This window comes from Peromyscus leucopus, chromosome 7, assembly GCF_004664715.2.
Source record: "Peromyscus leucopus breed LL Stock chromosome 7, UCI_PerLeu_2.1, whole genome shotgun sequence".
Classification (NCBI taxonomy): Eukaryota; Metazoa; Chordata; class Mammalia; order Rodentia; family Cricetidae; genus Peromyscus; species Peromyscus leucopus.
The window spans coordinates 31,413,802-31,425,569 of NC_051069.1; the positions used below are offsets into that span (position 1 = coordinate 31,413,802).

The 11,768-nt window shown below is 46.4% G+C and overlaps 1 protein-coding gene across 1 annotated transcript in view; it reads left to right on the forward strand.

The window, feature by feature from the left end:
- Nucleotides 1-9,880, forward strand: part of Sorl1 (sortilin related receptor 1) — a 168,600-nt gene extending 158,720 nt beyond the window's left edge. The window contains exons 46-48 of the mRNA XM_028866304.2: nt 1,604-1,796; nt 4,439-4,651; nt 5,822-9,880. Coding sequence (XP_028722137.1) covers nt 1,604-1,796; nt 4,439-4,651; nt 5,822-5,889 — 474 coding nt within the window. The 3' untranslated portion in view covers nt 5,890-9,880. The remainder of the gene's footprint in view (nt 1-1,603; nt 1,797-4,438; nt 4,652-5,821) is intronic.
- The last annotated feature ends 1,888 nt before the right edge of the window (nt 9,881-11,768 follow it).

The window sequence follows — 11,768 nt, forward strand, 5'->3', positions numbered from 1 at the left end:
TGGTCCAGCTGCGGTCACCTGGAGGAACAGCATAGGCAGAGAGCCCAAGGGTTTTCTGCAGTGATGTAAGAGCCAGGCTCAGGTACACTTTGAGCCTCCTCACAGCAACCATAGCTGTGATATCTGCATGTTGAATGTCCTTAAGAATATGAAATCTACCCAGGAACACGCCAGTGTTGACAAGGTACTGAACAGTAAAGCACTCTAGCAGCTGGGAGCAGGAAAAGAAAGGCTCCTAGCAAGCTAATGGCAAAGACATCAAGCCTGCAAAGGACTCTGGGAGAGTAATGCCAGTGTGGGAAGTGGCTGGGGAATGACACTGAGAATATAAGTTGGCTCAAAGTTCTGGGAGGCTTTTTGATAATACTTATAAAAAAAAATACATTGAAATGTTCACATTCCCTGATTTAGTTATTCTAAGATTTTACTTTGAGAGAGCAATGCATTAAAGTTGCATATACTCTGCTTCATGATAGAAAGAAAGAGGAAACATAAATGCCTAACAGGAGGACTATGGAAGGAAAGTATTGGTGGTTGATGGTTGTGTACATTGTTTTATTTGTGTCTTTACGTATGTGACAGATGTTCTACACTGGATTTACATGATAATAAATAATCATTACTACTTAGAAGGGGTATGGAGGTGGGATGCCAGGCATGTGTTGGGGTGCCAGGCTTGTTAGCCATTTGCCACTAGGGGAGCCTGTATGGACAGCAGGAGCCCAGCTTTAGGTTGAGAGTACAGGCCGATATTCCATTTCTAGTGAAGGATGCTGGCATGGATGTAGCGTGCTCTCCTCTCCTCCTCCTGGCTTAGCATTAGAGACATGTCAGTGGGGTAGGAGACAAGAGGCTGATTGCCCGATGGGCTCAAATGTGGACAGAGATTGACACTGGGGTGTTGGAGGGCAGCAGAGAAGCTGGCCACCAGTCTGTTCCCAGCCAGCATCTTGGATCTGGCCTGTCCATTTCTTAGCACAACAGTCTGGGACTTCCTGAGGCAGTGGGAGAAGAGATTATCTCATACCGTCCTCTTGTGAATAGAGCCACCGAGCTGCTTATACGTGCTTCTCTGTCTATACCAGGCTGTTCGGCTCAGGGACCAGCCTGCAAAGAGCTAGAAAGCTAGGAGACAGGAAGTGAATGGCAGTGGCCTTCCACAGTTTGTCCTAGGGAGACACATGTCTCCTTTCCTGATGGCGTGTTCTCTAGTCTTGCCTGTGTCCACTGCCACCAAGAGGTGCCACTAGTCAAATCCCGTACTGCAAAGTATTAGTCAAGTGCCAGGTTCTTTGAGGCACTGGTATTGCTGGACACAAGCGGCTGCTGCCTGGACCTTTGAGCATGTGACGGTTGTGACGGTTCTCCTGCAGGCCATGCCTCGCACTTCCTTCTCTGCACGTTGTCAGCAGGGAAAATCCTGTTTTCTGAGTTTAGTATCTCCGTCACATAATCAAAAGAGCTAGCAAGAAACAGCATGGATCAGCATCCATACCCCCCCCCCCCCCGCAGTGAGGACTCCCCTATCACTGGAGCCAGTAACAGAAACGGTCAGGCCCCCTGTTCAAGCCTCTGAACGGTCCACTGGGTGCTTCGCTTGCAGGGCTATGAGATCCACATGTTTGACAGTGCTATGAATCTCACCGCGTACCTTGGGAACACGACTGACAATTTCTTTAAAGTGTCTAACCTGAAGATGGGTCACAACTACACGTTCACGGTCCAAGCGCGGTGTCTCTTCGGCAGCCAGATCTGCGGGGAGCCCGCGGTGCTGCTGTACGATGAACTGAACTCAGGTGAGCTGCGGTGGGGCCATCTTGTGTGTGTCCTGCTCCAAGGAAGGAGAGGGATGCGATGGTTTTTCCCGATGATCTTTCTAAGATACATTTCAAGTACTGTCTGTGTGCCTAAGAAAATCACTTAGGTACCAATTCAGGGGCGTGCTGATGGAGTTAATAAATACTTCCTGACCGGCCATGGGACTAGTACAGAAAGCACTGTGATTGCAAGGTGCCACGTTGAGTGTACAGTTCAGGAAAGGGCAAGAAGGAGACTGTATTTAGGAAACTCAGTAGGTCTATTAGTTGCTTTTTTTTCTTGTGACTGTGACCAGCTACATAGCAAGAAGCAGATTGAGAGTGGGAGATTGATTTTGCCTGGCTGTTTGAGGAGATAGAGCCCATCATGGAGGAGAAGGCATGGCAGCAGGGATCTGGGGCAGCTGCTTAGGCTTCATTAGCAATTAGGAAGCCGAAGTAGAGGAATATTGGTCCTTAGCCCTCTCCGTCTCCTCCTTCACTACATCCAAGCCCCAAGCCCATGGGGATGGTGCCGCCCACATTGAAGGGTGGGTCTTTACCCCTACTTATTCCCTCGGAAAGGCCCTCACATACACACACCCAGAAATATGCCTCGGTCTTTCACATGATTAAATCCAGTCAAGCTCATGGTGATGATTAACCATCAGGGGCTAGACAAACAGGAGTTTTGGCGGTTTTCATGAGACTGGTCAGAGCCTTGAACGTGCTAATAGACCTGTAACTCTCCATGTCATTAGCTCATCCCACCATCTACAGCTAGCACTTTCTGTGATGACCTGGGATCTCTGTCTTTGGGACACACAGATACTAGCATTAGGTCACATTGCTGCTTTATAAGGAAAGTACTTGCATTGTGGTAGCTTGTCCAGGATTTCAACAAATATTTTACCACTAGGCTTTGCAAGAGCCAGGCAGGGTTGCTGTTAAGTGTTCCCTCACAATCCTTCCTGGGTTGGGGTAGGGGTAGGGCCTCTGCAGAATAAGCAGTCTCTTAGAGCAGTGGTTCTCAACCAGTGGGTCTGGACCCCTTCAAAAACACTCTATCTCCAAAATTATTACGATTCACAACAGTAGCAAAATTATAGTTATGAAGGAGCAGCAAAAATAATTTTATGGTTGGGGTCACTACAATATGAGGAACTGTATTAAAGGGTCACAACGTTAGGAAGGTTGAGAACCACTGTCTTTGAGGATGAACACTTCCTTCTTCTACCTCCCCTTAGAGAGTCATGGTGTAGTCAAAGCTCCGGGAAGGTTCTATGGAAAGCAAGCAGCAAAACTCGTGATAATATACTTTTTCCTTAATAACCCTGGTTTAAACAAAACCAGTTATTAGTCTGTGAAATACACCTTGGGAGAAACTGTCTGTCATGAGGCCCCTCCCTGGCAGCTGCTTTTAGGGAATCAGGCTGATTAAACCCTCAGAAGTCCAGCCAGGAAGTAGTTCTTTAATTTGCCACCTCACCATTGGGGTAGGCTGGGAACTATTCTTTTTTCCTGTTCAGAAAAATGAAAGAAATTTAAATAGAGTCATACACACTGAATTGGAGATTACACCCACAAGAAATGGCTGTTCTCTGGCCCATTTTCATGGCTACTGTGTCTGCTTGACTCTCTCTGGGTAGCTATGATGCTTTCTCTGTGAGAGGGGAGCTTGCTCATGCCATCTCCCCCGACACCAGGGAGCAACTCCAAGGTCTATAGTAACTATGCGTAAGGAAAGGTCACTCGGCCTCCTTTGCTAAAAACTGACTGCATAGCTCCATTTTCCTGCCCCTAAGTTCAGGCTAGCTCCAAGATTTATAATGTGAAAATTTTCCTCACTCTCCAGAGGATGACCCCGAGTTGAAGGATGGAGAATGGCCTTTCCCCAGAGCCCCAGTGAGGACCTATCTATCCGTAAGCCATCTAGAGTCATCATTTGCTTATGACCATGAGAAGGCAGCATCTTTGTCAGGTTATAGACAGCCAAGAGGCCTAGCAATGAGCTTTTACAAATGTCAAATGTATATAGAAAGGTTGTTTCTCTTTTTAACTTAAGTGAAAGAGAGGGAGAAAAAAAAGCCCATAAAACTTGGTGAGCTGTCGAGTCAGTGTTTCAGTGAAGGAATCCGGTTTGCGGAGCTTCAGGTAATTGCAGTGCGGAGTGACTTTGGTGCCAAGTAGGGGGAAATAATTGCAATCTCGCTAATTAGTGGTCTGATTTCACATCCTCTTATGTAGGCAAGCAAGCGGCCTTAAGTAATAATGCTAATGAAATCAGTGTTGATGTCCCAACAAAGGTCTCCCTTCCAAGAGATTATCTAAATAACCAACAAGGCAGTGATTAGGAATCTAATGTAATTACTGTATTTGCATGCGCAAGGCCCACGGTCTAGGGGCTCACGGCAAGCACTTGGAAAACATCAGGCTTCACGCGTGTGCTGGAACATGTCACACCAGACAAGCAAGCTGGTTGTGTTGGAACCCTTGCAAACTCTGGGCTGGTTTTCTCTCTCTCTCTCTCTCTCTCTCTCTCTCTCTCTCTCTCTCTCTCGTCGGCCTGGAGAAGTTGCCAGGGCCATCCTTTTCGGGCCCTCAGGTAGGAGGCTCACTGGCAGGACATGTTGCCTCTGCAGGTGGAGACACAGCCGCGGTCCAGGCTGCCAGGTCTACGGACGTTGCCGCTGTGGTGGTTCCCATCTTGTTCCTGATCCTGCTGAGCCTGGGTGTCGGCTTTGCCGTCCTCTACACGAAGCACCGCCGCCTACAAAGCAGCTTTACTGCTTTCGCCAACAGCCACTACAGCTCCAGGCTGGGCTCGGCCATCTTCTCCTCTGGGGATGACCTGGGTAAGTAGGCAGGGGTCCCAGGGGCAAACACCGTAGAGCCAGAGATGGGATCAGGAAGATTCTGTCAGCCCAGCCTTTCAGGACAGGTGTCACCCCAGTGTCCCCACTGTCTGGGACCTTTCCTTAATCAAAACACCACAGTCTCTTTAATTGTGCAGTTCTGGCTCTAACAGGGAGAAGTGGAAGGGTCCCCTTGGGACAGAGAACACCAGGGCCTAGGTTCGGATGCTCCCCAAATTTCAAAAACAATCCTCAAGTGTGATCGACCGACCCTGGTCTAATTCCCCCCTCTGGAGGGCTTCAAGATGAAAGGGTCACATCTCCAGTCAGTGTCTGTGTGAAGCCCTCCAGTCAGTCACACCTCTTTCCATTGCGGGGCGCAGCCTCCTCTTACTCTGTGTGGGGGTGATGGACAGTAAGAGGAAGGGAAACCTTCTGATCCCCGTGAGAAGCCTTGCGTGCTGCAAAGCCCTAAACCGAGAGAGCTGGCAGCCAGGTCATGTCATAAAGTGAGTGTGGGAAAGGCTTCCCCAAACTCAAGGCACCAGATGTGAGTTTCCTATAGACCGCTGATGCTGCTTTTCTCTTTATGAAGCGGTGTGTTTTCCTCCCCAGTCAGTGGCCCTGTGAGATCACCTGTGTCCCCTCGCCTTCTCTGATTTTGTTTTTGCTAATCAGCAAGCACCTGGAGTGCCTTGCATGCGTGGCTCCCTTTGGTTGCCCTGTTAGGGTTGCTTTTCAAGCGTCACTAAATGCCAAGCAACAGGAACCTCAAAGGGACAGCCGTGAAATCTGGGAAGTTGCCCTCAAAATTCTTAAGCACCACCCACCTACCCATTTCTATGTCCTCAGAGCAGTTCAGATTCAAAAGAGAAAGGGGACAGATAATTCAAGTAGGAGAAACCAACCCACCCATTTAGCTCTACGGGAGGAGATTTACCTTGCTACAGATCTTACTTCAAAATATTAAGTTGGGTCACTTAGGGAAGGGAAGATGGTGACCTGAGCAGAAGAAAGCCAAGCTGGGTTCAGGACTAGTTAGTGTTGATTCAGGACTAGTTAGTGTTGGTTTAGCTGGGGGGGTGTTGTAAGGCTGTGGGCATGGGCAGAGCAGTGGGGTCATATAAAACTCCGCTGGAACTCACCAAGGCCTGACTGTTTTGTCTTCAGGAGAGGACGATGAAGACGCTCCTATGATAACTGGATTCTCAGACGATGTCCCCATGGTGATAGCGTGAAGGAGCTTCTCATTAGAAACCAAATGGTGTAAATATTTTATTTGATAAAGATAGTCGATGGTTTATTTTAAAAGATGCACTTTGAGTTGCAACATGTTATTTTTATATGGGCCAAAACCACCACCACAACAAAACAAAACAAAAACAAAAACAAAAAAAAAAGAGAGAAAGGAATGAATAAACTTTGTAGTATCAACTGTGAACTTGAGACCAGGTTGATTTTAGTGACCACGTTGCTTTGATCTGACACTGATGTCGTCTTACAGAGCTGTGCTTGCTGGGCATGCTTTTAAGTCTGTGAGATCATTTTGGTTCATTAAATTGACCATTCTTTTTATTTTTCTAAGACGCAGAAATGTATTTAATAAAAACTTCAAGAGAGAGAGAGTGATGGGCAGAATCACATTTCTCCTTGAAAACTGCTCAGATTTTACCTTTTGTTTGGATTTAGTTTACATAAGTGTGTGGGTATCTTGTGGGGGAAGGTCCTGTTCTGTTGTTTTTGTTAATTTATTGGGACTCTGTATGAGGCCATATTTTAGTGGTCTTTGAAACCCCCGGTGTGAAGGGCCCCTTGCCCATGGCAGGGGACGCAAGAGCAGTTCGTTTCAGTTTGCTCATGTCAGGGACAGGTCTTTGGCAGGAGAGAGTTCTGGGTCAGTGCTAGATTCCAATTCAGTGGAACTATAGCCTAGAAAGCCCTGCAAGCCACACCCCCTGTCTTCTAGGAATCTGTGGGCTTTTACTGTGCATGTCTCTGTAGAAAGTGTACCTCTGGAAGCTGCCAAGTGTTGACACTGCTTTCTTATACACTGGGATCATTGTCACTTGAAAAAAAAAATTACTGTGGTTGTGGGAGAAAGTTCTAGATCTGTGCCATGATAGATATACATTGCAAATATAATATGCCATGTCTCCATTTTTTTTAATTTGAGTTTTCCTTTTGTTTTTACTCACCACCAAAGAATTTCAAATGTAAAATTTTATATTGGGTTTAAGCCACTGACTTGTCCTCAAACGTCCACACTGATATATGCAGTCATACTGAATTTGGTCAGTGCCTTCTCTGGATCCCCACTCCACCCCTCCTCTGCCCCCCCACCCCCCACTTCCCTAGCCTGTGCCCCCACCCATCCTTAGAGAGTGTTGTAGGTATTGCCAGGGATGGAGGTGATCTAAACATTTGCCTTCTCCATCAGCAGATTTGTTCATTTGCTTTCTCTGTGAAACACCATGTGTGTCTAGACACAGCACCCCACCCCCACTGCCATGTTTCATGTCACCGGCCACTTGAAAGTTCTGTGGACTTCTTTGTGGCCTCAACCCACCCATCCGTCCAGCGTGTAGGCACCGATGTCCAGCTTGTCGTGACTTGTGATGTATGAACAAACTCACTGAGGATTTCCTCCCAGCGGAAGAGCAGCAAGCTCTGCGAATATTCCAAAGTTATGCCTCTGAACACGTTTTCTATATGCAAGTTTTGTGAGACCTGCCTCCCCTTCCATGCAACGTGTCCCCCCTCACAAGTGCTTGGTTTCTTTTTAACTAAAAGTATCATTCTTTGGTGGGAATAGAGTCTCAATTTACCTGAGGATTGTTTGGAAAATAAGAGCCATTTTTTTTAGGATATATATGTGCATTAAATGAGCATTTTGACCTGTAGATGACACATAGTATGCTGTGTGGCTGTAGATCCTGGTATCAAATGCTAGGAAAAAGGAGTCAGCTGTCTTACAACTTTTTTTTTTTTCTCTTCTTTCCGCTCACCCCCTTTTTCATTATTTTTCCCCCAGACTGGAATTTCTTCTGCTTTGTCTTGTCTTGCTTTGAAGTTTTGCTCAATGTTCCTCCAGCCCCACCACCTCCGCTTAAATGAAGTCTTTAAGTAGCTGAAAGATTAACAGTCTGGTGGGAGGCAAGCCATTGAATTGAACTGCTAGGAAAGTATATTTTCTCCTTTTCTTTTCCTGCCAAGTTTTTGGTGGCATTTGTAGAAGCTGGTGTAAAAGGCTCTGAGGCATTATTGTCTATTATTCTGCAGGCAAGCCTTTCCACAGAGCATATGTCTCCTGCAGGCAACGTGAGCTGTTGCCAAGCATTGAGGCCAGTCTCCAGGGCCTCCCGATGCTGAACCATAGTACTGTACAGACCCACCACAACCCCTCTCCTCGGAAGATGCACTGTGCTGTTTGAAAACATGTAGCCATTTAAGGCTAGGATATTTTATATAAATAGCAGAGCTGAGGTCCCGAAGACGAAGCCAGATAGATGCAGCTATGTGTAAATTGTATATTTTTGTGAACTTTTCAAGCACGCACTCCCGTTTCCCCTCTGCTTAGCTTTGTGGAGGTTTTTGATGTATTCACATCATCTGCAAGAGTCCAGAGGTTGGAGTGACAATAGGAAATTAAAACTAAGCTATGTGTCGTCTTGGAAAGTTTCCACCTCACAGGGAATGGAATACACCGGAACACCATGTACTTGGTTTCCTGTGGGCTGTGTGGGAACTGATTTTTTTCTCCTTCCTGTATTGACTACCCTTTGAGCTTTGTGGGATGTAGGTCTATGTGGATGCAGTGACAGAGGAGAGTTCCTCCAAGGGCTGTGGAGAGGCCACATCTGAGCAGACAGGTGAGACTCTCTATGACTGCTTGATGCCTAGTGAGCCGGAGAGCTTGGCCTGCTGCCGGGCAACTGACTGGCACTCTGGCTTTTGGAGGAATGGCTCTTCAGGCCTACCTCTGATTGCATCACTAGGTATGTTTGCAAGCTGGCAGGAGACAGTCGCTTGCCTATTCTCTCCTCTCCAGATAAGTGGCCTGCTAGATTAAACTATGCTCTCCAGCTTCTAGAACAGGCCCTTCAGAAGACACTAGATGTCTAGAAGGGAGCTAGGAAGGCCAGTGGTAATGCCGAGCCCCTTCCAGCTAAGCACTAGTGTCTCCTTGGTGGATCCTGCCTTCATATGGCCCCCAGTGGTCAGCACAATTAGTAAGACTATTCCCTGGACCCATCTCGTAGGTCAGTTCTCTGTCCCTTGAAGAGGGCCATGGTGAGTTCCTGAGATTTCTCTTCCTTCAGCAGAGAGGTGAGGAGAGGTTCCCCCCAGGAGAAATTCAGACACATAATGAAATTGAATTCCATCCCCATTGCCGCTGTAAGAATCGACTCTGAACTCTGCAGGCACTTCCTTGTGTTGGGATTGTATTTCAACATTCCAACAATGTTTTTCTTAGCTGGAGTGTGTGCTGCTTTTCAGGTACAACTTTTGTGTAATACAAGCCAGAGCATTAAGTTTATATAGACTACTTCCTATGCAAGACTGGGATACAGGATAAGTCGCAGGAGACGTGCCCTGTGGGCTAGATAGTCGAGAAGTGCGTCCTCAGTTGGCATGCCACCGCTGAATGCGGCTGAGGGAGGATCGGTTGCATGTGTTTCTGCCCATATTGTTTTGAGCAGCCATATTATAAATTTAATCATCAGAGCTGAGTGATTTCCCAAGAATGGCACTGGTTTCATGTGTAATAACTTCAGTGGGCTGCGCATGAATGCCGAAGTGGAGCATTATTACCCTCAGATATCCCATGTCACTCCTCATTTAAAGACTCTTGTTAAGACTTATTAGACACTTTAGGCAAAGTCAGAAGTATCTGCAGCAAAATAAAGGCCTGTTCTGCTCTTACTTAAAGTGAAACACTGTGTACTTGTTTCTCTCCAAAGTAAAATTAGGTATTTATAACTTCAATTGCCTTGCTAGGTTTCCAAGTCACTGATTTCTGCTGAAGATTTTACTACATTGTCGCACAATTTTAAGATAATTTTTTTTTGTCTTGGTGTCAACTTTTTTCACTGAATAAAAATTTAACTGAATTAAAAAGAATTAAAAACAAAAGCAGAAAACGCACCGCCACCACCACCCATTTGAATATCCACTGTGTGTGTCTTAAGTTGTTCTTTTGAGTGCAATAAAGATGGCTAACACAGTCTCTAAGCAGCAGCTGATTTGTCTCTTTGAAAAAAGATATTTATGTCATAGAAGAAAGAACATTAGGACCCGGGATAATGCCGTTAAGGACCTGGTCTCAGATGGCGGATCCTCAGAGAACACAATGTCTGTGTGCTGGCTGGTGAGTGGGGAGGTGTGGTGGTGACTGTTTTGAACAGAATTATCCCGTAGGGACGTCAACTCAAGTGCTTCCCTGAGCACTGTGACTATGTATGAGACAGTTGGTTAAGAGGGTGAGATTTGGAACCCGAGAGAAGAAAGCACAGCGGTGCGGATGTCCTCTTCTTGAAACACAGGGAGCCCAAGTGGGAAGTGTCACGTTGATCCCTCAAAGGCCATTGAGGGCAAGCATCATAAATTTAGATAAGAATATGGCTGGGGATGAGTTGCTTTCTAAATTTTAGCAAGTCTAGCATGTTGCTTTTGTTTGGACTTTGAGCGAAAGTCTGAAGTAGTTTCAGTTTCACGGATGAGAAAAAAGAGGCACAGAGATGTTGCTTACAGTGTTTCTCAACTAACCTGTGAGACGAACCCTTTTGGGGGCGGGGTCAAATGACCCTTTCACAGGGGTCACCTAAAACCATCGGAAAACACAGATCTTTATATCACGATTTGTTTGTTTGTTTGTTTTAGGAGAGAGGAGACAGGGTTTCTTTCTTTGTGTGTAGTCTTGGTTGTCCTGGAACTCCCTTTGTAGAGCTGGCTGGCCTCGAGTTCACAGAGATCCGCCTGCCTCTGCCTCCTGATTGCTAGGATTAAAGGCATGCGCCACCGCCACACATTATGATTCATAACGGTAGCAAAATGACAGTTATGAAGTAGCAATGAAAATAGTTTTGCCTGGTGGTAGTGGTGCACACTTGAGAGGCAGAGGCAGGAGGATCTCTGAGAGCTTAAGGCCAGGCTGGTCTACATAGTGAGCTCCAGGACAGTCAGGGCTACACAGAGAAACCCTCTCTTAAAATAATAATAATAATAATAATAGTCATGGTTGGGGTCACCACAACATAAGGAACTTATTCAAGTTGCAGTATCTGGAAGGTGGAGAGCCACTGGTTTAGAGGAAAGCAGACAATGAAAGGCAAAGCCAGCCTCAACATTACATCCTTCTGACCCTGGGTCAGAATCTGTAATCCTGTGCCAACAGTGTCATGCTGTCATTCAGTGTCAGAATGAGCACAACGTTTCAACACACTGTACCAAGAAATCTCAAGGGGAATCCTGTTACCTGGGTGAATTTACCTGGCTATGGCCTAAACTTGGGTTTTCAAGCCTACATAACATGCTTGTGTATTCTTTTCTCGTAGCTAAACACGTCCTAACCTCCCGAGGCTGGCATGCAACATCACACTGTCTAGCTAATGACTAGCCGTGGAAAACTTGTCACAGAAGATCACAAAGCCAATATATCTTCCCACTGTGCGGAGAGCTGCCTAGGAAGCCCATCATAGACAGGTCATGACTTACTGGGCGGGTGAAGAACAAAGGGAGTAGGAAGGACCTGAGCTTGACTCATGGGTGCCCAATAAACAGTGTACGAGTTATTGACACTATACCAAGAATCACCTCACGCCATTTGGACCCTTCAGGTTGCAGCTTCTTGTAGCCATTTCTTTTGGGAAGGTCCTGCCAGTGGGGTCTGAACCTGAAAGTCCATGTGTGATGGGACTGGGAAGCCATCAGTCCTACTTTGACTCACGTGTTTTGGTTTGTTCAGTTCGTCCCTCCCATATAACACTGTAGATGGTACTAATACATCCAGACCAGGTTAGAATCGAAAGTTCATGCTTGAGAGTCGTTTCCTCTCTAGATTATCTCGCCTGCTATGCATTGATTCCCAAATTTAACTCTGAGGAGACACTCAGTGTGT